At 38.1% G+C, this 26,697-nt stretch overlaps 1 protein-coding gene across 5 annotated transcripts in view; it reads left to right on the top strand.

Moving 5' to 3' along the window:
• Positions 1-3,675: 3,675 nt before the first annotated feature.
• The window catches only part of rad50 (DNA repair protein rad50), a 664,851-nt gene continuing 641,829 nt past the window's right edge, over positions 3,676-26,697 (top strand). For all 5 annotated transcript variants that reach the window (XR_016548684.1, XR_016548685.1, XM_090396855.1 and 2 more), the window contains exons 1-2: positions 3,676-3,805; positions 13,093-13,232. Coding sequence is in view for 3 of the 5 variants with exons in the window: in XM_090396855.1 (XP_090252981.1) it covers positions 13,104-13,232 (129 nt within the window). In the remaining 2 variants the exon portion in view is untranslated. The remainder of the gene's footprint in view (positions 3,806-13,092; positions 13,233-26,697) is intronic.

Genomic DNA, 26,697 nt, shown 5'->3' with positions numbered 1-26,697 from the left:
AGCGAATAAGAAGGACAACAAATCAGAATCGGATAGTTAATATAAGGCATCAAGGTAGGGATGGAGCTAATGGGGGTCTGCAATTCATGTATACTAATGCTAGGAGTATTAGGAACAAGAAGGAAGAATTTTTGGCCTTGGTTTGGCACTTCCAGGCCACAGGTTATTGGCATTAGTGAAACATGGCTGACAAAAGATGACACAGCTAGTGGGATTGAATGTGAGGGGTATGGTGTATTCAGGAGTGACAGGGAGAATAAAATGTGGGGAGGAATGTTATTGATGATAGCTGATGAGCTACAGCCAAGAAGAATAGAAGTGGAACTGCAGGATAGAGAAAAGAGCACATTTGAGGCCATTTGGTGTGAGATTGAGGATAGAAGAACAAAATATACAATTGGGTGCTGTTATTGACCAGGTGAGGGAATAGATGGTGGAGATAGTATGCATAAGAAAATAGAAGATATGAGTGGAAGGAGAATAATTATTATGGGAGATTTCAACTATGGTAACATTGATTGGAAGGAGGAGAGAACACATGGGAAGAAGGAATTGGATTTTATGCGGTTATTACAGGATAACTCTCTGCGACAGCATGTAATGGAAAATACTAGGGGTCAGAGTGCTTGACCTAGTAATTGCATCTGAGGGTTTGACTGAAACGAATATGACCACATTGCCACCAATTGGTGAGAGTGATCACAAGGTCTTGACTTGGGAGGTGGCTAAAGATGTGGAATTTAAAATTAAGACAGGGCGCATGTGGAATTATCAGGCTGGTAAGTATGACAAGATTAGGAGTTTGATTGGTTCAGTGCCATGGCATGTAAAACTGCAAGGGTGGGATGTTGATAGTGCATGGGAGGCAGTGTTTGCAGGAGGCAATGGCTGACTGTATACCTAGAGTCTGTATAATAAATCAAGTATGGATTAAATGGATGAATAACACCATTAAGCTTGAGCTGCAAAAAAAGAAACAAATGTGGAGGGAATTTAAGGAGAAAGGTGACCGGCAGGCACATGAACGGTATAAAGCTCAGGCCAGAACTGTAAGAAGTCTGGTAAGCATAGCAAAAGCGGATTATGAAAGAACATTGGCCATGCAGGCTAAAGAGAATCCCAAACAGTTTTTTCGATATGTTGCAAGCAAAAGAAAAAATGTATACGGCAGATTGATTTTAAAGAATGCCGATGGTAGGGAGGTAACCGAATCAGTTGATATAGTAGAATTACTGAGTGAGCGCTTTGAAAGAGTATATCATCCAGGTGGTGACATTGCAGAAATGGAAAACCCAACAGCGTTTACGGGAATTGTGGTTTACGAAGTGGAGGTGAATAGTCTATACAAAACCTCAATGTCAATTCATCTGCGGGATTGGATGGTATACCAGCTCATGTCGTGCGAGAAGCGGCTAAAGAATTGTCAGTGCCTTTGATCATTTTGCTTAATTTGAGTCTCGGGTCTGGTGGGTTAGTCCCAAGGGGGGGGGAGTGGGAAAAATAGTTCCACTTCATAAAGGAGGCTTTTATCATTTGTAATTTTTAACAGTAGTGGAACTGCTGTTGAAAATTACCAGCTGATCAGCATATCAGGAATTGTTGTCAAGGTCTTGGAGAAAATAGTCAAGAGGAAAATACAAGAATGGATAGATGAAAATGGGATACTGTATAGGGACAGCATGGTTTTGTGAAGGGTAGATCATGCCTCAGTAACTTGCTCACGTTCTATGACACAGTGACGGCTGAACTGGATAAGGGTAACGGGCTTACAGTGATTCTATTGGACCTTGCTAAAGCCTTTATTAGGATACCACATGGAACTCTAATCAGTAAACTGCAGCATGTGAGAATGGATATAGAGTTGGTGAGATGGATAGGAGGGTGGTTGATGGAGAGATATCAGAGGGTGGTTTATTCAGGAGTAGAGTCCAAAAGACGGTCAGTGACTAGTGGTGTGCCACAGGGTTCCGTTCTTGGACCACTACTGTTTAATTTGTTTATTAACGATATAGGAAAGGATCTGAGAGGAACTGTACATCTGTTTGCAGATGATGCAAAGTTGGGTAATGCAATAGTGAATGCTCAGTATGTCAAAATTTTACAGGATGATTTGGATAGTTTTGAGTATTGGGCTAAGGAGAATGGATCTCAATTTAATGTGGAAAAATGTAAGGTGTTGCATTTTGGGGTGAAAAAATTAGCAACAGTATTTCACATTGGTGGAACTGTACTCCAGGAGATTGATGAGGCGAGGGATATGGGAGTGTTGGTGGATAGGCAGTTGAAGTTTAGGGTACACATCACAAAAGTGGCAAAATCACCTCATCTAATCACTTGGTTGTGGAAAAATACTTTAACGAGCAGAGACAAACAGGTTATAGTTTCTCTATATATCGAGCCTCGATAAAACCCCTATCTAGAATACTGTGCCCATGTCTGGGCAGAGTAGTCTAGATAGGGGTCTATGGAATATATAGATAGCAGGACTATGGAATGAACCTTATGAGAACAGGTTGAAGATTTGTGGGCTGCAGAAATTGGTTGATAGGTGGAAAAAGGGTGATATGATTGAGACATTCAAATTACTGAACGGTTTCTATAAGATTAATCCAGAAGATATTTTTGAGAATAGGGCTGGTAGTGGGAGGACTAGGGGCATTCCATGGAAGCTTGGTAAGAGTGTGGTTAGCAAGGGTGTTAGAGCTAGGTTTTTTACTTGGAGAGTGGTAGATGAGTGGAATAAGCTGCCAGAGTCTGTTGTGGATGCGATGACTGTAAATGAGTTCAAGGTGAAGTATGATAGATACTGTGTGAATGTTGAATAGTTGTTCTTGAATAGTGACATGATGTTGGGCCTCCCTCGATGAGTCTAAGGACTCCTTGGAACTGCCCTTAATAATAATAATAAAAATAATAATAATATATATATCGAGAGAGCCCATTATATATAGCCATAAGAGACAAAATTTTGGTTATTGCATTTTAATTTTTTAAATTAAAATACGATAATGGTTATATCTTTATATTATTATAATAATCATTCTTATTCCACTAATGATATCAAATACTTTCTTTTTGAGAATATAATGTAATTATTTCAGTATAAAGAGCTAATAAGCTTCATTTCGGCAATGAAAACATTACTTAAATTAAGGGGATATTAAATCCCACATAGTTTTAAAACCGAATAAGAAACTCAAAGATAGGAATCAAAGAGTTTCTTGCCGAATATAGGAAACTATAAAGTATCGGCGACACTAGCGTTAGCCAATGGAAGTGATCCTAGTGCGTAGTACAATACCGGACGACTCGTTGCAAAGGTGGGGGAAGTTCAGATCGCTATTCTTAGGTATTTTCCATAATGTAACTTCCCCCACCTTTGCAACGAGTCGTCCGGTATTGTACTACGTACTAGGATCACTTGCATTGGCTAACGCTAGTGTCGCCGATACTTTATAGTTTCCTATATTCGGCAAGAAACTCTTTGATTCCTATCTTTGAGTTTCTTATTCGGTTTTAAAACTATGTGGGATTTAATATCTCCTTAATTTAAGTAATGTAATTATTATTAAATTAGCAGAATCACAATTAAAAATCAAACTTGTTGTATTAAAGCATAGTTTCTACAAATTGTTGGTATGTAGCTACGCACGCCTCAAGTTGCGAAGCGGGAATGTTTTAAAAGACCTTGGTAAAATCACATGTTTGGTTGTTGGTGAAATTGTCAAGTCTTAGCTTCTAATTTGTACTCGAGTAGTGAAAAATATTACTGAATGGTTTTTAATAAGTTACAAGTTTAGCAAAGGTAAGTCAATGACTTTTTATTTTCCACATGAGGATGTTGTTGTCTTGTCCTTTGAAGAGTCTTAGATGTTTCCGTGTGCTCTTTGTACTGCTTTGGCTATGTCTGTGATTTTGTTTGTATAGAGCTGTTGTTCAGGATTAGGATCTATTTCTTGTAAGGCTGCTGTAATTGCTGGACAGGTAAAGATGTGAGTGGGTGTCAGTTCAGTATTGGGGCAGTTGTTGCAGTTTCTATATGTTCTTATATACGTATCATCTGTATTGATCTTCATTCCTCTATAATGTCCTGTTCGTAGTCTTGCTATCGTGGTGGAAGTCCTGTCAGCATTGATCTCGGGAATTTGATGTTGTATCACTGATTTCAATGGAATTAGTTTAGCTTTTGCTAGTGCATTGGCATCAGCAAGAGTTATCATATGAGTTTCTTGGTTGAGTTCTCTGGCCTCTTTTGCTAATTTATCAGCTGCTTCGTTGTGATCAATGCCTACATGTTCTCATATCACATATAAGTAGGTTTCTGAATTAGAACGAAATTTTTTTTGTTAATTTTTACTTCGACAATGGGAGTGATCCTTTTAAAAATATATTCTAATGTCAAGCTGAAATCTGCTTGGTCCTTTTCTTCATTAATTAGTACTTATTAGTGTGCGATTGCATTAATATGAAATTAAAATAGTTATTTTTTTCTCTCTCTCTCTCGGTGCTGAAGATACATGGATGCATTGAAAGAGAGAGAGAGAGTAATCTATGAGAAAGAAGGTAACGCTGTTTGGATAATACATGAACCATTTCCAGGTGGTAAGAGCTAGTAATAGAGACTGTAAAGCATGAAGTTGAGTTTGATCATAGGCTCGTGTACCATTCTGCTTAACTCTCTGTCGAGAAACTGTTGTGAATTGTTACGCAAGCAGCTGAAAAAACAAAATAAATTCACTGAGATGCACAAGAATCGGAAAGTTGCTTGCAATATAACAGTGAGTTAAGGTTTGTAATTGTAAATACTTTTGCAGTTGCAATGTGAGGAATCGTTCAACTATAGCTTGTGAAAAAATGAATATTCGTTCTTAATTTTTAGGAGTATTCGATTTGTTCCGAATACTCCTAAAAGGTAAATCAATTGTGAGTGCACAGGATGTCAAAATTTTACAGGATGATTTGGATAGTTTGGAGGACTGAGCTAGGGAAAATGGATGTCAGTTTAATGTGGCAAAGTGTAAGGTTACGCATTTTGGGGTGAAAAGAATAGCAGCAGTATATCACATTGGTGGAACTGTACTCCAGGAGATTGATGAGGCCAGAGATTTCGGAGTGTTGGTGGATAGGGAATTGAAGTTTAGAGGGCACATTGCAAAAGTGGCTAAATCAACTGATCAAATCACTTGGCTTCTGAAAAATACTTTAACAAGCAGAGACAAACAAGTTATTGTTCCTCTGTATTGAGCCTTGATAAGACCCCATCTAGACTACTGTGTACAGATATGGGCACCAGGGTTTCTTCTTGATGGCGAGGAGGTGGAGAGGATCCAGAGACGAGTGACCAAGATGATAGCAGGTCTGTGGAATGAACCTTATGAGAACAGGTTGAAGATTTGTGGGTTGCAAAAGTTGGTTGATAGGCGGAAAAGGGGTGATATGATTGACACATTCAAATTACTGAAGGATTTCTATAAGATTAATCCAGGAGATATTTTTGAGAATAGGACTGGTGGTGGGAGGACTAGGGGCCATACATGGAAGCTGGGCAAGAATGTGGTTAGCAGTTGTGTTAGAGCTAGGTTTTTTACTTGGCAAGTGGTGAATGAGTGGAATAAGCTGCCAGAGTCTGTTGTGGGTGCCACGACCGTGAATGAGTTCAAGGCGAAGTATGATAGATACTGTGTGAATGTCGAATAGTTGTTCTTGACATGATGTTAGGGCCTCCCTCGATGAGTCTGTAGACTCCTTGGACTTGCCCAGAATAATAATAATAATAATATCTCCGATGCTGATTTGTCTCCTGGATTTACTAATAAGTATTAATGATTTATAACAGTGAGTTAAGGTTTGTAATTGTAAATACTTTTGTAGTTACATTGTGATGAATCGTTCAACTATAGCTTGTGAAAAAATGAATATTCGTTCTGAATTTTTAGGAGTATTCAGAAGAGGGCAGAACAGTATTAGGTTGGTTTTCATTTGAATGGAATTAGTCAGTTGGAAAAATTGTTACTAATTGAGTGGGTGGATGGATAAGAGCTCCTGAGGTGGAAAGAATAGCATCTCTGTGTGTTGAAGATGCATTAATGCCTCAAATGCAAACATTATCGACATACACCACCGCTTACAGACATTAAAACCTTATTTCCTAACAGAACCTCAGTTGGCATCCTCCATGACTACAGTCCACTTCAACTGTCCCAACTAAATCCTGTATGATGCATTCTGCAAAAAAGGGTAGAACAGGTGCTTTTGTGAAATCTGATGTCCTTTGTCAAAGACTGTCCAACTTCATCATCATCATATTCCTGCCATGTACCCTCAAGGGGTGTACAGGATATGACAGTACTACATGAAAAAATTACATCATTACTAACTTCCTATCTTCAATTTTCCTCCAAATCAGTCTGTTACTTGTCAAGACTCCAACATTATCAGATCTTATATTTCTATCGTCTAAGGCACTTTGGACCGTATCAATCCACCTATATCTTGGTCTTCCTCTGGGTCATTTTCCTGCCAACCTGGCAGAGAACACTTGTTTTGCTAATCTTTCCTCTCCCATTCTATTTAATTGACCATACCACCTGAGATTAGCTCTGCTAACACATTCCTGGATGCTGACAATGTCAAGTTCTTTCCTAATATCCTCATTTTTAATATGATATTGCCATTGATGCCATCTGATCACACCTCTAATCTTTCTCAGGACTCTCATATCTGTGGTCTCTAGTCTTTGGTCAAGTGTTTTACTTCTGATCCAGCTCTCAGATCCATAAGTTAAAACTGGTTTGAACACTGTCTTGTATACAGCTAATTTAGTGTTCCGACTAATTTCTCTTTTATTCCATATGAATTTATTCAGTTGACTTCCCACCATACCAGCTTTGCTGATTCTGTTGTCTATTTCTATATTTAATTTACCATCTTCAGTAAGAATCGTGCCTAAGTAGCTAAAATGTTTTACTTGTTCCACAGGTTCTCCATTCACAACACAGTTGACATTTTCAATGATTCTGCCTATTTTCATTGTCTTTGTCTTTTTATTGCTGACCTTCATACCATATCTATTACAACAGCTATTCAATTTAGTCAGAGAATCTTGCAGACTTGCAGCGGATTTATTTAGAAGTATAACATCATCCGCATAAAGCAAAGAGCTGACATTAACATCTTCAATTTTGATATCAGGTTTAATACCACTTTCCTTCATAATGTGATCCATATAGATAATGAATAACAGAGGGGATAATGTACATCCTTGTCTCACACCAGATTTAACATTAAACCATCTTCCTGTACTTCCTTCAATTCTAACTGCTGACTTACAACTCAAATAAAGACTAAGTATTGCTTGATATAATGCCCCATTGACACCATATAACTGCAGCGTATTGAATAGCTTCTCTCTTGGGACCTTGTCATATGCCTTTTCCAAATCGACAAAACTTAAATACAGATCTTTGTTATATTCCCATGCTTTCTCGACTATTTGTTGTATAGTGAAGATCTGATCCTGACAGCCTCTATTTGACCTGAATCCAGCTTGTTCTTCACCAAGCTTTTCTTCCACAATTCTTCTCAATCGTTTCTCAAGTATACTTGCATAGATCTTGCCAGGAACACTCAGTAGGGAAATACCTCTGTAATTCTCACATTCAGTTTTATTTCCCTTTTTATATATGGGTACTATGAGAGCTCTACTCCAATCATCGGGAATTCGTCCCTCTGTCCAGGCTTTCTGAACTATGCAGTGCAGCCACTCTCATAAGACTCTCATACCACCATACTTCAGCATTTCTGGTCGAATATCATCTACTCCTGCTGCCTTTCCACATTTCAAGCCTTTGATGGCTTTTTCTACCTCTAGTATGGATATGTATTCCTGACTGCATGCCTGGTCAGTGTTTCTTATCACTGTGCTGTCATCACTGCTTGTTTCATTTAGCAAATTTTCAAAGTAATTACTCCATACTTCAAGGATATCTTTTTCTCACGTTTTCATATCACCTTTATCATCTCTAACTCCTTTTACAGGCACTCTTTCCTCCATTCCTAAGCTTTTTCAACAACCTCCAGAATATTTTGCCACCTTCTTGATATTTATTTTCTATATTCTTGCCAAAGTCCTCCCATGACTTTTGTTTAGCTTTCTTATATTTGTCTCTGTATTCTGTAAGAGTAAAAGCTGACTTATTTGCCAGGAACTTTTGATATGCTTTCTTCTTTTCCTTCACTGCCTCTTTAACTTCCTGTGTCCACCAGGGAGTTCTGATTTTTTTTATCCTTGCACACAACCTCACCACATGCCTCTCTGGCAGAATCAATCAATGTTTTCTTCAGAGTTTTCCACTGAATCTCCAAGGTTTGATATCTGTTCTCAAACTCTTTCATTTTCTTTTCAATAATCTTTCTGTATTTTAGTCTGCAGTTCACATCTGAGAGCTGCTCAACTTTTATTCGCTTTAAAACTTTCTTACATGTTATTCTTTTCAATATGAAATTCAATTTTATCCTGGTCAAGACTAAATAGTGATCACTTCCAATTTCAAATCCTCCGTACACTCTGGTGTTCTGCACCAGGGAGAAAACATCATTATCAACAATAACATAGTCAATGAGACTTTTCTTATTCCTAGCCTCTTCTCTCCGTGTGAATTTGTGCACATTTTTATTTTGGAACATGGTGTTAGTAATAACCAGTCCATGTCCTGAGCAGAAATCCAACAGATATTTGCCATTATTATTAGCTTTGCTCTTTTCTCCAAATTTTCCCAAAATATTTTTGTATGTCTCACAATTTTTTTGTATGTCTCACAATCATTTCCTACTCTGCTATTTAGATCCCCAACAAGGACCAACTTTTCCTTGTTGGGGATCTAAATTTGTGTCAGTTGCTTTTTCTAAAGCGTCAAAAAATTCCTCCACTTCTACCTTAGTAGAACTTTCTGTGGGACCATAGGCACAAATAAGTCTCATTGTCCAGTTTCCCATTCTCATATTTGCCCACATTACTCTACTTGAGACTGACTGCCATTCAAGAAGATTAGCCTCGTATTTTGTGTTGAATACTATGGCTACTCCTTTTTTTCCTTGATTGTCATTGCCTAAATATAACATTTTTATTTATTGCTCAGAAAGATCTCGCCAGTTTTTGTCATTTTTGTTTCAGTCATCCCTATTATGTCGATCTGGTACTTATCTAATTCCTCAGCTAGCTCCATTTCTTTGCCATTCAGGCTTCTTACGTTGATAGTACCGATCTTTAACTCTGGTGATGATGAGTTGGGGTTTGTTTTCAGATTTGTTCCAGTAGCTGACTTTTCGTTGTTCGCCCTGGTTCCCTGGCAAAAACAACGGGGGCCTTGTTTAACCGGGCGACGCCCAAGCCGGCATGAAATTTTGTCACGTTGTACCATCATTTTCCAATCACTGTCCAACTTGTGGTCCCTAATTTTGATCTACTCTGGCTCAAGATTTCCTTAGCTCACTTTACAGCCTTCATTTGCTGTCTTTATTGTTCTCCTAACTCTGACAATCATGCTTTTTGACTACCTATCACTAAAAATTGATTTCTTGCAAACTAATTACTCAAATTGTGAGATTATCCTCCTTGGTGACTTTAATGTCCATAACACAAACTTGCTCCCCTACTCCAACTTCACAGATCAAGCTGGAAGGGAAGGTGAATCATTTGCCATCAGTCATGACCTGACACTAATAGTGAATCTATCAACCAGAATACCAGACAATCCTCATCATTCTATCAACATTCTTGACCTTTTCTTAACTTTCTCTCTCTCTCCAAATACATTGTGGATGTCTGCACTCACCTTGGCAATTCTGACCATGATCTTATTCAAGTCTCTTTCTTTATAGTTCATCCTCCTCCTAGTCAATCTGTCTCGTTCCCTGTAGTACTATAATTGTTCCAACTGTTATGACCTCCGGAATTTTTATGCTGCTTTTTCATGATCAGATTACTTCTTTCGCTTTACTGATAAAAACACCTGCCTGCACTGAATTAATAACCAAAATAGTCCTTACTGGAATGAGAGCCTTCTTTCCCCACTCCACTGTAAACCCCCCCCCCCCCTCAACCTGTATCCAAGCCCTAGTTCTCAAAAAAAAAAAAAAAAAAAAAAAAAAAAAAAAAGTGCCTCTGCAGTCCATGATAGAAATGCAGATTATGTTCAGTGGCCTAAATTAAAATCTCCAGCTTCTCATTTAGCTTACACAGCAGCCAGAAATTTGCTGCCTGCTCAACTGGCAGGTCAAGCCTTCTGGTCCTTTGCTAAGGCTGTTCGGTGTAATGTCTGTTCTTCCCTGTTGCCACCTCTCTTTCATCCTGATGGCACTATGGTAACCTCACCCATAGAAATGGCAGAGCTCTTGGCATCAGGTTTTTCCTCCAGCTCCTGCCTGGATGACCAAAGCAAATCACCTCCTGTACTACCACAAAAAACTGTCCACTTCTTCTCTGAACTTTTGCCAGAAGGACATAAGGAAACCCTCATTAATCTTGATACTAATAAGGCTCTTGGTCGAGATTATTCCTCCAGTTGTGCTCCAGAATTGACACCCATCCTGTATTCTACTGGCATCTAACCAACAGCATGGAAGCAAGCTTATGTCCAGCCTGTTACCCAAAAAGAGAAACAAAAGTCAGCCATCTAACTATCAACTCATTGCTCTCACTTTAGTACTTTCAAAAGTGATAGAGAAGGTTATCAATAACCAGATTCTTTATTACCTGGAGACTCAACAGTTAATTAGCAATCACCAATTTGGATTCTGCCATTCTCGTTATACAGCTGACCTCCAAGCCAGCCTTTGCACACTGGCCATTTAAAGATTGGAGAAACTCATATTACTCTTGATATTTCAAAGTCGTTTAATCATGTCTGGCACCGAGACCTGAATAAGCTGCCATCTTATGGCTCCACTCTGCCATTGGATTGCCATCCTCCTCACTGGTTGTTCATTGTGTGTCATGGTGGATGGCTTCCTCTCATCAGATTTCTCCATCAATCCTGGAGTGTCCCAGGGTGCTATCACCTATGCTACTCCTCTTTTATATCAGTAACTTCTTTCTCTGACTTCAAATCCTTCACAGCTTTGCTACTTACAGTAATCTTCATTCCTCTTCCTCATTTGATAAACTGCAGTACTCTTATGTTACGGATGCCTCAAGATCATCCGTAACCACTGACTTACTTAAACTGCAGACTTATTCAAATTTACAGTTATGTCTGGTTACTTTGTGTAGAAAGATAAAATATATAAACAAAATGAAGGAACTGCAATGGTCTCATCCCTGTCACCTAACCTAGCCAACTTTTATCTTGAATACCTAGAAGAAAGAATCTTCTCTCTTGACCCAAAACCAGCAATTTGGCTATGGTACATTGATGACATCTGTGCAGTTTGGAGTGACACAGAACCAGAACTGAACTCATTTCTACAAAAAATTAACACCCTACATCCTCATATTAAGTTCACACTAGAAAAAGAATCATCAAAAGTATTTCCTTTCTAGATGTACACATTCATCATAAGCAAGATGATTCCATTTCCCCTGTCTAACACCGATGTATTTCAATTTCTTCTGTTATTTAACTTTATATATAATATACAGAGTCTGTCAAAAAAATGTATATGTTATCGCTAAAGTGCAGAAATCAGTTATTCTACAGATTATCTAGGTATTCCGCAGATTAACTAGGGTGATCCGTTAACATGCCGAAAATTGTTTCATTTCTCAAATTAACTAGGTAATCTGCAAATTACCTAGATAATCTGCACATTACCTACTAGGCACTCATTAAAGTGGAAATAAGATCTTTGCTGGAACAACAGCAATTAAAAAACTATAATACAAAGAATCAAACGGTTTAAAATATTATTACAATTAAGGAAATGAATTTGCAAAACATATGATAAAATTATGTTTACTTATTAGTGCAATCTAAAGATTGGTGACACTTTGAATTACATAGCAATTGTTTTTTTGCGACAAGCACACCTATTTCTGGTACATTTAGATTTACAGTCACATTTTCTGAAACCCTGCCCAGTACCAAGGGATTGTTTTATTGCTGTTTGACGTAAAGATATTTCTACAGCAGGGACATCTTCTTTCGATGACAAGATACTGGCGAAACCAAACTAAAAGTGAAGGGAGAGAGGGGAAGGAGTAGGGAAAGGAAATGAGAGATACAAACTTTTGAACTTTAACGATACGGAAGCCGTTAATGTGCACATTACCTAGGTAAAATGTGGAAAACTCTTGATTCCGCACGTTAACAGAGCAAATCAGTTAATCTGCAGATTAGCTAGGTAATGTGCACATTAACGGCTTTCGAGCTTTAGTGGTAACATATACACACTTTGACAGATGTCATCTATGGATTTTTTTCGAAGTTGGATCGAATTACGGTAGCAATGTGTAGTATGATGATCTCTCAAAAGATGTCGTTACTCACATGAATACTAGCATCAACACGTGACCAGTAGGACATTCAAACAAAATGGCTGAGGCACAATTGTTGTTTGAGGAATGCAAGACCATTTTAAAGTGGTTTTTCAAATTTGAGAATGTTGTTGAAGTTGAACAACAAAGGAGGCGAATTCCTAAAGCAGTTAAGGATGTAGTGTATCGTAGAAAACAAGCTACGTTGGTGGCCTTTCGGAAAGAAATTGAAACAGCATGCGCAGCAATCCCACTGGACACTTTGGCCAACATTGCCCAAGCAATAGTTCACCATAATAATAAGTGTCTGGACGCTAATGGTAACCACTTTGAGCACCTCGCGTAATTATAGAAGTCAAAGGTAACTTGTATTCATCCCTTGATGTCTGTATAAATTTAGTACTACAATTTTTATACAGGTTATTTTTTTACTGATGTGTGCATACATTTTTTTGATGGACTCTATATATAATAACTATTATATTTAACTAAAAGATGTTATAATGTTAATTTGTCATTGATATATTTTCTGTAATTGCATACTTTTTCTCAGCATACTTTATTATAGTTGGTTTTCATCATGAAAAAGCAATTAGCATTAAAAGATTCTTATTTCATAGAAGCTGTAAACATGTCCTTAATCGAAAAGATGTCTATTCAGGGCATCAGAAGTTTTGGTCCTGATGAAGAAAATAAGCAAGTTATTAAATTTTTCAATCCATTAACTCTAATTCTTGGTCCAAATGGCTCTGGGAAAACAGTAAGTTGTATTTTATTATTATGGATTTTGGAAAAGTACATTAAAAACACATTTCTTATGTTTGCTTTCTATGCTTGAACATAAATATTTATATGTTGGCTGAGTGGTTAGTGTATGTGCTGTGGGTTCGAATCCCACTGTGGGCATGGATGTTTGTGATTGTCTGTGAAAATACTAGTGGTGGGCAATAGATGGTGTTGGTGGAGATGGAGAGTTGTAGAGTAGGTGCCCTACCTCGATGAGTCTTTGGACTCTTTGGAGGTGTCACATAATATAGTACGCCCACAGATGCAAGACCCTTCAACACTTCTGTGCATATCAAAAGGAGGAAAATCCATTCCTATTATAGGGTAATCAATCCGTATTGTGGGATGAGCTGTTTATTATTACACATCAGAAAATTAACTTCTCTTTTATGATCATTGTAGTTTTTAAAGTGGTAACTATTTTGCTTGTATAACAGTTGGAAAATTTTACATATAAAGCACGTGATCTCTCGTATTGGTGACCAATTCGTACATTGCCTTATTTCTTTCTCCCTTTCAACATGAATTGACTCTTCTTGGCAGTCTGCCAACGACTTCTCTCGCTTCTGTGTTCAGACTATAATAACAATAATATAATATGAAGTTGTTTTCTGAAATTTTGATAATGACACCATTTTCTCTGAAGACTACAGAGAAAATGGTTAGAAACAGATTCTTTCTTTCTGACCCCCCCCCCCCCCCCCCGTGTATCGTATTCTGTTTGGTCTTTTGCAACCTCTTGTGTGTGAGATTATTATTCAAAAGAAACAAAAACTCTTCCATCAAGACAGCCTGCCAAATAAAAATCTTCATGAATGAGCACTTCAAGACAGGGCCAATTACATTCTACCACTGACTCAGTGCCCTAGATCAGTTATTGTCTCATAATTTTCTCTTCCTTTCCCTTTTCAGGAACATATATTGCCATGCATTATGGTGAGCATTGATACCTCGGTCAGTTCAGACCTTTGAGGTCTTTCAGCAGGTGCTAGACCTGTGGAGTATTGAAAAGATATATGAATGGTGGAAGTGTTTTGTAAATTTTTTTAATAGTATGAAAAGAAGAAGAACATTTCTTTTCAGGTATAATGCACTTTTTAACAAAGGAAAAACTTGCTACAACTTTTTCTAATCCCAAATATCCCAATAATGTGGTGACCAGTTGCTCTGTATCCTAAAATGCACAATATACATCCCTGAGAGAATTTGCTATACATCATTGGATAATACAAAACAACTTGATGTGAATTTGACTACTATAAATATATACAAATAGCCTAGTTATGAGGTTATTTCACATAAAAACTTGTTTGCTTTTGCTTGTAATACAATTGTAAGGTATATACTTTCTAACCTAGCAGAAAATAAAATTTGGTGAGTCACCATTTTTCTACTTATATATAATGACTTCTATTAGGATAGCTCTCAGTATCTTAAAAAAAGTTTTGTTCTGTAAGGTTTCTGCTTAGTATCAGCTTAATCCCAGTTGTAGTTTTATTATTTTTTTTTTAGACCTTTCTTATAACATCTGTGATTATTAAATAACAGAGATTATTTAATAGTATAATTTTCGCCTGTGTGTCACAGGCATCTTCAGTACATTAAACTCAAATTAAACAATAACTGACAATTCCAAAAAGCATCACCTAAGTAGCTGGTGTAAGATAACTAAAATCTTTTGCTATACGTTCACTGATGCCTTGTACATAAGGGATAGTAATGTGTGTTATTTCTTCTGTGTTTGAATAGGAAGACATATTAAAACTACCCAAAGTTCTTTTAATGAAGCAATTCTTATAACCATTAGATAGAAAGGAAGAAGTTATATATTGTAGTTCTTTCTGTAAAAGATCGTCTGAAGAACAAAAGGAGTGGGCCTGATGAACCAGTGTTTTAATAGTTCCTGCCTTTTGACTGGGATGGTGATGAGATTCTGCATGGTCTGTTTGAGTCTTCTTTCTATAAACTGAGAAATATAGGTTACCATCTGGTTGGCGAAGAATTAAAAGATCTAAAAAGGCTAACTGCTTATTTGATTCTACTTCTAGGAAAGTATTGAATTACTACAACAGGAATTTCCTTCAGACATTGTAAACGTATTTGATTTTGTAATAAATTCTGGTTATTTTTCCTTTAAAAATAAGTTGTATCAACAAATTGAAGGAACAGCAATGGGTAATCCTCTTTCTCCTGCTATCTCCAATTTCTTTATGGAACATTTTGAACAACGTATCTTTGACAACATTTCTCCCAGACCTACTCATTGGTTCAGATATGTCGATGACATTTTTGCTGTATGGAATGGCTCTTCGGATGAACTTCAACAATTTCTCACTAAGTTAAGAGGATAAAAATCCCTTATTGTTTTTCAGCCAGTAAGCGAAACTAAGATCGAAAACTACGATCTGAACGTTTCATGCCGACGAACTGTCGGCGTATCCAAGCGTAAGTGACCACTTGGTAGTGCCACACCACGGCAACTCGTTGCAAAGGTGGAGCAAGCTCCCTCACTGTTCTTGATATTTTCTCATAATGTAAAAACACACAGCTCTTAGGAGATGTAGTACTGTTTTACATTATGAGGAGAGGTCACTACCCAGACCGGTTTCAACCTTTTTTGAGGTCTCATCAGTGAGTAGCTAGACCTAGAATATCAGAGTTTAAGTGAAAAGAACTTGCATACTTTTGCTATACGATTGCCAGAAAGGTGTGTCACTATATTATATTATAACATAGTATAACTAAGATGTAAAGCCAAACGGCTATTTTTTTCTGGCGAGGTTGATAAGTTAAGGGGATAAAAATCCCTTATTGTTTTTCAGCCAGTAAGCGAAACTAAGATCGAAAACTACGATCTGAACGTTTCATGCCAACGAACTGTCGGCGTATCCAAGCGTAAGTGACCACTTGGTAGTGCCACACCACAGCAACTCGTTGCAAAGGTGGAGCAAGCTCCCTCACTGTTCTTGATATTTTTTTTTTCTGATTTTTTTTTCTTGATATTTTTTTTTTATCCCCTTAACTTATCAACCTCGCCAGAAAGAACATAGAAAGAATGTCATCTGCATATCCTGATGGATAATAAGAGTGATATGACTGAAATAAATCTTAACAAAGGATTTGTGTCGGCTTAATGCAGATGGTATGTTAAGGAACATATGAAGGAGGAATATGGCTTTTTTTCCTTATTTATTTGTTAAGCAGTAGGTAAGTACATTAGAGAAAGAGTAGTTATATATTTGCTGGCCTGGTTGACTGAGTGGTTAACATATCCACTCTCCAACCAATGGGCTCTGGATTCGAGTCCCACGTGGTAGTTTGTATTTGTCTTTGGATGGAGATGAATTTCATTACTCAGTGTGAGGCCACTATCTAGCTTATTGACAGCCTGAAGTAGTTTGAAAAAGTTCTATTTTGTTTCTAGAGTTTCTGGACTGTATGAATAGAATATAATATATAAAAATAAAATAGGAGGAAAAAATTACATAAGCAAAGTGGATATTAGATCTAGCATTATTTCAAAGCCAAATGTAGAAACTATGAAAGTTTCATAAGTTAACCAGAGAACTTGTGGGAATACATTCCTCAGCATCCCCAAGTTGCCTTAGTGTGGACTACTTAAAAAAAAGACGTAGGTGCTGCCCAGTTGTCTATATATTCTATATATAACGCCTTTTATTAGTCCATTTTTGATGAGGTGTTTCGAAACTGGTGCCTGCAGAAACTGTTTTATTGCTGTACCCTTAAATGCAGGAGGAGGGGCTTCCTAGTTAAATAATTACTGTAGGGAGAGTATGAACAGTAAGTCCACCACTCATACTACATGTAGTAGAAAGAAAGAGAAGGGAGAGAAATCTGAAATCCTACTCTAGAGACGAAACATGGCAATGACTTTTTCATGTCATTAATAAGCAGGGCAGTGGTGGTTCACCAGGTGAATCTATCACCTAACATTTAAATTATTGTAAGATTCATTGTGTTTGGTATCAAGAATTTGTCATATGTCCTTAGTCTGTGGAAGCGTGTTAATAATAATTAAGGATTTATTAATTTGATATGCAAATATTTCAAAATTATAATAGACAGCATCAAACGTTTCCTTGCATCTAATAGAGAATAAGTCAATTTTTAGAATACTCTTCAAGCCCTTAAGAAACATATACATATAATTTTTTATTTTTCATATTCTCTGCATTTGAGGCCATATTGTGGTCATATGAACTGTTATCACTGTACTCTTTCAACCCCCCCCCCCTCCTCCAGTTCATTTTTATTGCTTCAAAATCTGTACAGTTACAAAACTGCCTTTTGGTGTGGAACTTTTTCACAGTTAGAATATTTCATGTGAAAGACCTAAATAAATCAATATTCAGTTTTCTTGTGTTTCATTACACTATATTATAATTCAACTAATATTTTATAATTTCAAATATAGTCATTCTTTTTTTTTCCTATGGCTCTACAGTCCAGATTGAGCCTTTCCTAGATTTGGAAATATAGTCATTCCTTCTAGTAGCAACACTTATACGTTGGTTAGACATAACTGGTAATTAGTTTACGGAATTAACAACGCATATAAAGTATATTAATTAAAGGTAACTTTAATGAATAACTTCTATATTTCGGCAATGTCACATTGCCATCTTCAGGAACATAAAGATATAGTATGTGCACTCAGGAACTAACACAAAGCAAATGAGGAAGAAAGCAAGAAACTAATATTGTTCCTAAAGTCCTAATGGTGCCCTCTTGCGGGCTAATTTCGTAGTCTTGGCAGTTGGGCTGAAGTTCTCATAATGAAAGTCTCCCAAATTTGGGGCAGTTTCATGCACCCAAATTTGTTGAGGTTAGGAACGTTTTTTAGAGCTGCTGAAGATTCTTTGAATAATCTTTCGTATTTAAACTTGCTGTGATGAATTATTTTTGTTTTCTTCCAACGAATTTTATGGTGGGTATCCAAGGCATGGTCTGCCAGCCCAGAGCGGCTCTACTAGTGAAACCGGATGTTGTCTTGGTGTTCTGAAATCCTGATATTTGTTGTTCTGCCTGTTTGGCCAAAGTAGGACAATTTGCAGCTGCAAGGGACCTGGTATACACCAGGTAGGTCTAGGGGAAGTGGTTGGTCTTTGGTAGAGCAGATAAGGGATGCCAACTTTTTATATGGTCTGTAACAGGAAGTAAGGTCATATTTTTTGAGGATATTGGTTATTTTCTCAGAGGTGCCCTGGATGTAGGGGATGGTGATAGACTTGGTGTAATCTTTATTGTGGAGGGGGGTTGTGGTTTACTGGTTTTAGTATTTTTGGATTTTTTTGGGGTTATAGCCATTGGCTAAGAAAGTGTTGAGGATGTGGTTTAGTTCAATAGTCAGGGCCTTGTCATCTGAGCAGATTAATTTTGCCCTGTTATATAGTGTTTTTATCACCCCATATTGTTGTGAGGGGGGGGGGGGAATTGCTGGTGAATGTATCTGCCAGTGTGGGTGGGTTTTCTGTAAACAGAGAAAACCAAAGATCCATCAAGCTGACGGGTGATTAAAGTGTCTAGGAAGGGGAGGGTGTTGTTTTCCTCTTTTTCTAAGGTGAACTGGACTCTGGGGTGTTGGTTGTTTAAGTGTGCTAGGAACGAGTGGAGTGTGTCTGAGCCATGCGGCCAAATAGCAAACACATCATCCACATAACGAAGCCAAATAGTGGGTTTTTGTGGGGCGGAGTTTAAGGCTTTCTCTTCAAATGTCTCCATAAAGAAATTGGCCAAGGGTGGGGAAAGTGGTGAACCCATGGCTGTCCCCTCTATCTATTTGTAGAACTTTCCTTGCCAAACGAAATAGCCTGAGTTCATTGTGAACTGAAATAGGGCTGAGATATCAGGAGGAAACTTGGCTTGGATGAGCTCAAGGGTTTCTTTGAGTGGGACATTAGTGAATAGGGAGGAGACGTCAAAACTGACCATTATGTCAGTGTGTTGGAGTGTGAGGTTTTCTATACTGGCTTTAAAGTGGGCTGAGTTTTTTATGTGTGATGGTGTGTTGCCAGTGTAGTGTGTGAGCGTATTGGCTAAATGTTTGGCTAATTTATATGTGGGGGAATCAATGCCATCCACTATGGGACGCAATGGCACATCTTGTTTATGTATTTTTGGGAGTCCATATAAGCGGGGGGGGTCTAGAGTTATAAGGTTTAAGTTTGTTGGTGACTTCCACAGGCCAAGAAGTGACTTTCTTAAGGAGTCTGTGGATAGTTCTAATCTGAGAGCTGGTCGGATTATATTCAATAGGGAGGTAAGTAGTACGGTCTAGTACTAAAGAATTTAGCTTACCTTTGTAGTCTTTTTGATTGAGTTCCACAGTGGCGCTTCCCTTATCAGCTTTGGTGATTACTATTTTTTTGTTGTTTTTCAATTCTTGTAGGGCTGTATATTCGTTTTTGGATAAGTTGGATTTTGGAGGTTTGGCTTTAGTGAGAACACTGACTACATCCAGTCTCACGTTGTTGGCGATATGGTTAGGCAGGTTGCGAATTCCACGCTCTATTTGGATCATGATTTCTTCAGCAGGTATCCTTTTAGGAGCTAGGGCGAAATTGTGACCACGTGAAAGTGCTGTGAGTGCTTCAGGCTTTAAAACTGCCGACAAGAGGTTGACTACAGTGTTGAGTGGTGGCTGAGGTATGGAAGTAGAAGTCTTTGTCAGGTTTTCGTATTTTTTCACGTGCCGACTACGTATTTTTTCGAATTCCTTTCTTGCCGATGCGCATGAGATGTCATGAAGTATAGGCATCGATTCCCCCACATATAAATTAGCCAAACATTTAGCCAATACGCTCACACACTACACTGGCAACATACCATCACACATAAAAAACTCAGCCCACTTTAAAGCCAGTATAGAAAACCTCACACTCCAACACACTGACATAATGGTCAGTTTTGACGTCTCCTCCCTATTCACTAATGTCCCACTCAAAGAAACCCTTGAGCTCATCCAAGCCAAGTTTCCTCCTGATATCTCAGCCCTATTTCAGTTCACAATGAACTCAGGCTATTTCGTTTGGCAAGGAAAGTTCTACAAACAGATAGAGGGGACAGCCATGGGTTCACCACTTTCCCCACCCTTGGCCAATTTCTTTATGGAGACATTTGAAGAGAAAGCCTTAAACTCCGCCCCACAAAAACCCACTATTTGGCTTCGTTATGTGGATGATGTGTTTGCTATTTGGCCGCATGGCTCAGACACACTCCACTCCTTCCTAGCACACTTAAACAACCAACACCCCAGAGTCCAGTTCACCTTAGAAAAAGAGGAAAACAACACCCTCCCCTTCCTAGACACTTTAATCACCCGCCAGCTTGATGGATCTTTGGTTTTCTCTGTTTACAGAAAACCCACCCACACTGGCAGATACATTCACCAGCAATTCCCCCCCCCCCCCTCACAACAATATGGGGTGATAAAAACACTATATAACAGGGCAAAATTAATCTGCTCAGATGACAAGGCCCTGACTATTGAACTAAACCACATCCTCAACACTTTCTTAGCCAATGGCTATAACCCCAAAAAAATCCAAAAAATACTAAAACCAGTAAACCACAACCCCCCCCTCCCCCACTCCACAATAAAGATTACACCAAGTCTATCACCATCCCCTACATCCAGGGCACTTCTGAGAAAATAACCAATATCCTCAAAAAATATGACCTTACTTCCTGTTACAGACCATATAAAAAGTTGGCATCCCTTATCCGCTCTACCAAAGACCAACCACTTCCCCTAGACCTACCTGGTGTATACCAGGTCCCTTGCAGCTGCAAATTGTCCTACTTTGGCCAAACAGGCAGAACAACAAATATCAGGATTTCAGAACACCAAGACTACATCCGGTTTCACTAGTACAGCCGCTCTGGGCTGGCAGACCATGCCTTGGATACCCACCATAAAATTCGTTGGAAGAAAACAAAAGTAATTCATCGCAGCAAGTTTAAATACGAAAGAATCTTCAGCAGCTCTAAAAAAACGTTCCTAACCTCAACAAATTTGGGTGCATGAAACTGCCCCAAATTTGGGAGACTTTCATTATGAGAACTTCAGCCCAACTGCCAAGACTACGAAATTAGCCCGCAACAGGGCACCATTAGGACTTTAGGAACAATATTAGTTTCTTGCTTTCTTCCTCATTTGCTTTGTGTTAGTTCCTGAGTACACATACCATATCTTTATGTTCCTGAAGATGGCAATGTGACATTGCCGAAATATAGAAGTTATTCATTAAAGTTACCTTTAATTAATATACTTTATATGCGTTGTTAATTCCGTAAACTAATTACCAGTTATAGTCATTCCTGCTAACATAAATATAACTTCATCACTCCCATGCACAAGAGACTGCAAGACCTATAGCAAATAAATGCTGTATGTGGGTTGGGGTCAAAAACAAAATATGTTGATTTTCCTCTTGAAGAGCTGGAGGTTATAGTCCTTGGGGAATACTTCATGGGAAAAACTGTTCCACAGAACTGAGGTAGGTGGGGTGAAATGTCTGTGGAAGTTGCAGGTTTTTTCCATGGGTGTTGTTCAGCAGAACAGCACCCATGGAAATATCTTTAGAAGAGACAGTAAACTGATCATCTATGAAACAACAGCTGTGAAGAGAGTCTGAAATAGATTATCAGTCAACTGATCTCTTTTGCATAGCATCAAGAATTTTGTGAGAGCAGTATTCCAAGGTTGGACATATTTGGGATTTATATAAAATAATTAACTGGACAAATGAAAAGCAGCATCTTGAGCAAAAGAGGTTACCACATTTTCTGGAAGCTGAGGATGCTACAGAAACAATGTGGTTATGCCAGTAAAGGCTAGGAGTAAGAGTCAATCTCAGAAGGTAGATTCAGGTCTTGACTGTTAAGTTGATGATTAAGGTGTTTTTTTTTTTTGCGAGAAAAAGACCAGTGTACTTTTGAAGTATTGAAGATGACTACAGTGTTATCATACCATTGAGGCGTGATGTAGAGATTAGTGTTTAGGACATGCTATAGATAATCTTGAAGCTTGCTGCAAGGATTTGTCAGTGCAGGATTAATGAAGAATGCTTTCATCAAATGTTAAATAGAATTTGAAGTTAGTGAGAGAAGATTATGTGTGTATGTTTAGTCATGAATGCTCCACAGGTTTCATTATACAACAAAGAGAGGAGGTTGTTTTTGCTAACATAAACATCACCTTTTGGTGAAATAAAAACCCTCACTTCCATTATTTAAAACCTGAAGAGAACACTCTGCCATCTAGTGATAAATCTGAGAAGAGACTGGCATTCTAATTACAGAAGATGGATGATAGACAATAAGATGATATTTTGCTGAGAAACCCTCATTGCCAAACCCTATTAAATCTTTAGAATTGTCCATTGCAACAGCACAGATTTCTCCAAACCTTTCCGTGGCACGTGTCTAGAGGTTGGTAATATATTAGAGCTCTATTGTGTATCTTGATTGCCAGAATCCATACTGGTGGTCACTGATTAGTAGACAGTCCTCCAGGTGTCAAAAAAGTTGAATGTTGATGCCCTTCATTATTTTTAGATGACAGGTGAGAGCAGTAGGATGATAGTAGACGAATTGGTTGTATACGAGCTTGCTTCCATGTTGTTAGGGTGGATACCAGCTGAGTCATCATGTTGTAGGTTTAATGGAGTATTAACAGCACTAAGAAAGGATTGACAACTATTTTAATTCTTCCAATATTTTGTCTGTCACTGAGACATCTTCAGGGAGTACAAAATCACAGTCATAATAAATTAAACATGTGGATCTGATCCTAAAGTCCTATCTAGGTAGAGTTTTTTTTAGTTGGTCTAGGTTGTAAATTGGGATCTCTGAGGATTAATGTTTCCCTAATTTTGGAAGTTTCTTGCATACTCAGTAGGTATTGGTGTATTGAGTCTTAAGTGCTAGAAGGACATCATGTTGGAGGTTGAATGGAGTATTAACAGCACTAAGACAGAATTAAAAACTATTTTAAGTTTCCAGTATTTCGTCTATCACTGAGATGTCTTCAGGGAGTACAAAATCACAGGCGCGCGCACACACACACACACAGTAAGACATTAAACACATGGATCTGACCCTTGAGTCCTATCTGGGGTGCCTTCTGTGGGCATGTGTAGGTGGCCTGGGTTGTAAACTGGGATCTCTGAGGATTAATGTTTTTCTAATTTTGGGAAATTTCTTGCATCCATGTTTATTTGGATTCAGTTAATTTCTGAGTGCTGCAGATTCCAAAAACAGTCTTTCTTTTTTAAATTTACTGTAATGGAGCAAGAGTGGTGGTGGGAAAGCTTGTGAATGTATGAGTGGGTTTTCTGTATATAGTAAAAGAGAAGTTGCCATTCAGAAGGCATGTCACTGAGGTGTCTAGGAAGGGTAGATTATTAGTTTCCTTTTTGATCATAAACTGGATTCTTGGATGTGGACCATTGAGGTGACAGGAAGGAGTCTAACGTGTCTGGGCCATGATGCCAAATAGAGAACACATCTACTTATCTTAGCCAGATAGAAGATTTGAGCGGGGGGGGGGGGGTATGCTGATATTGGCAAGTGGGGGTGAGAGGGAGGAATCCATAGCAGTTCCTGCTATCAGTTTGTAATTTTTGTTTTTCCAAGAAAAATATCTAGAATTGATAGCAAAGGAAAAGAGATCTAAGATATCGGCAGTCAAGATGTTTTTTAAGAGTGTTGAGGTGTCATTTGAGGGAATATTGGTCAACAGTGAGGCAGTGTTAGAGATTACCAATATGGTAAGCTCTAACATTGACATCTAATATAGGTCTTGGAGAGAATTAGGTTTATAGATTTTTGCTAAACTGTATATCCAGGTTGGGGAAGTGGGGGGGATTACAAGAACTGAAGGGTTTGAGCTTTTTTTGTGATGTCATGAGGCCAGGATGATACATTTTAAATAGGTAATTAATTTCGTAAGCTGTATTTTGATGGGATCATAATCTAATGGGATGTTGGTAAAGCAGTCTTGAAGAATATATCCATTTTGTGATTGTATTTGGTGGTGTTAAGGACAACTGTGACATTACCCCTATCCACTCTGGCGATAGCAAGTTGGCCAGAAGATAGACTACTTTATGGAGAATATTGGCAATGTCAGGTCTGATGTTGGCTTTTTTTTGGGAGCTAGGTTAAAGATTCCATGTTCTACGTTGTATGTAAAGTCTAGCACCAGCACTTCCTTGAGTGCTATGGCAAAATTGTGGATGAGGCTTAGAGTGCTGACACCATCTTCATTGGTATTTCTCTTATAACCCCCCCCCCCTCCACACACGCACAACCTTTGGCTTGCAATCAGAAGGATTTCAGGAATGCCATCACCATCCCTTATGTCCAACGTACATCCAAAAAAAAGTAGCCAAGTCCTAAAAAAAATACAACCTCCACACAACTTATAAGATTCACTGAAAACTAACTTCCCTTATCCATTCCACCAAAGAATATCATCCTCTTCTCTCATTGCCTGGAGCATACCCTGTTCCTGCAAATTGGCAGGATGTATACTTCAGATAGACAGGTAGATCAGCCACTATTTGCATAAATGACCACAAAATATACATCAGCAATCATGATTACAGTTAATCTGGTCTTGCAGACCATACCACTCACAGAATCATCTGAAAAAAAAAAACTACCATGCTCCATCACAGTAAATTTAAAAAGGAAGACTATTTTTTGGAATCTGCAGCAGCAGTCAGAAATCAGCTGAATCTAAATAAATATAGATGCAAGAAACTTCCAGAATTAGGGAAACATTAATCTTCAGAGATCCCAGTTTACAACCTAGGCCACCTACAAATGCCCACAGAGGGCACTCCAGATAGGACGTTAGAGTGGCACACATCCTTGCAGAATCACACTGTAGATCAGCAAGCATCCTCCATGCCTTGCTTAAAAGAGAATACTTTTGTTAGAATATTCAGGTAGTCTGAGTTAATTCACTCATGTGGCAGATTAATAACAAAGGGCTACACTGCATAATTCAGAATGCCGGGTAAGAAGGTCAAATTCCCAATGACTGGAGTAATCTATGTGTTTAATTTCTTTGTGTGTGTGTGTGTGTGTGATTTTGTACTCCATGATGTCTCAGTGATAGATGAAATATCAGAAGAATTAAAATAGTTTTTGATTCTACCTTAGTGCTGTTAAACCTCCATTCAACCTCCAACATGATGTTCTTCCAACACTTAAGCGTTGGAAGAACATCATGTTGGTTCATCTATATAGTATATAGATGATAAAGAACAGGTGTTAGCTCATGAGTACATTTCATGAGTCTAGTTGGCAGGATTTCATTAGTATAAGAAGCCTTATTAGTATCCAGGTTGTTGAAGAGTTTTCTGATGTCTGTTTGGTGGAATGCCACTGGAGGCATGCAGTGCAATGTTTCAGATAAAGGAGGTGATTTTTCTTGGTCATCTGTGTATTAGTTTGATGAGAAGAATGATACCAGAAAGTTTTCTCCCATACTTGGGGAATGGGAGAGGTGGAAGCATAGATAGACAAAAATTGTGCCTAACAGCTTTTGTAAGGGACCTGAAGGCATGACTGCCATTGGTATAGGTAGTGAGCTTTATTTATTTATTTTTTATATAGGTAGTGAGCTTTTCTACATTTAGCTCTTTCAAAGTCAGAATTAGCTCTGTCACTGATGGTTTTTAAGTGTTGCAGGTTTTAATGAGTTGTGAATGAAACTAGAGGTTTTGTTTCAATCATTTAAGTCCCCCCCCCCCCTTGAACTATCTTAACATGCTTTTAGAAAACCATGCCTTGGATATATGATGGGAATTTTGAACAGTGGGAATAAAGGCCATCATTGCAACATAGATAATTTCTGTAACAATTATATAGAATTATATATATATTATGAAGTATGGAAACGATTCTCAGAACTTTTTCACTCCCTTCCATGTAAAAAGAGTAAACGTTTCAGAGCTCTTTCTGTGAAAGATCTTACGGTGGTCTGAGAAGTTGCGAATGGCTGAAGAGAGGATGTTCTAATACAGATGAAACTTGGATGAGTGTGTGATCTGAATTACAAAGAGGAGTGATTACCTCAACAGTGTACCTGGAAGAAGAAACTGGTTAAGAAAATATTCAGAGAATTGGGTGTATGAAGAGGATTTTCAGGAATTCTGGTCAGATAATGGATAATTTTCTTTAGGCCATTGTTTATAGCAAATACTTCTGATTTTCTTCCAGCTTGGTCAGTGGAATTGGAAAAATTGAGCCTGTTATAGTTGTGGACATGTCCTTTCCCAGTTAGTTTTTCTGTTCAGTGGTAGTAGTGTATTTAATCTTTTTTTGAATAAAAATATATTAAAATTACAAGCAAATCTTGTTAAAGTAAATGGATGTGTGTTGTACCTTTCAAGCCAGCCTGT

The sequence above is a fragment of the Typopeltis vanoorti genome, chromosome 8, assembly GCF_054136105.1.
Source record: "Typopeltis vanoorti isolate ZY-2024b chromosome 8, IOZ_Tvanoo_1.0, whole genome shotgun sequence".
Lineage (NCBI taxonomy): Eukaryota > Metazoa > Arthropoda > Arachnida > Uropygi > Thelyphonidae > Typopeltis > Typopeltis vanoorti.
The sequence above is the reverse complement of the archived record's forward strand: the minus strand, read 5'-3'. Positions and strand labels throughout refer to the sequence as shown.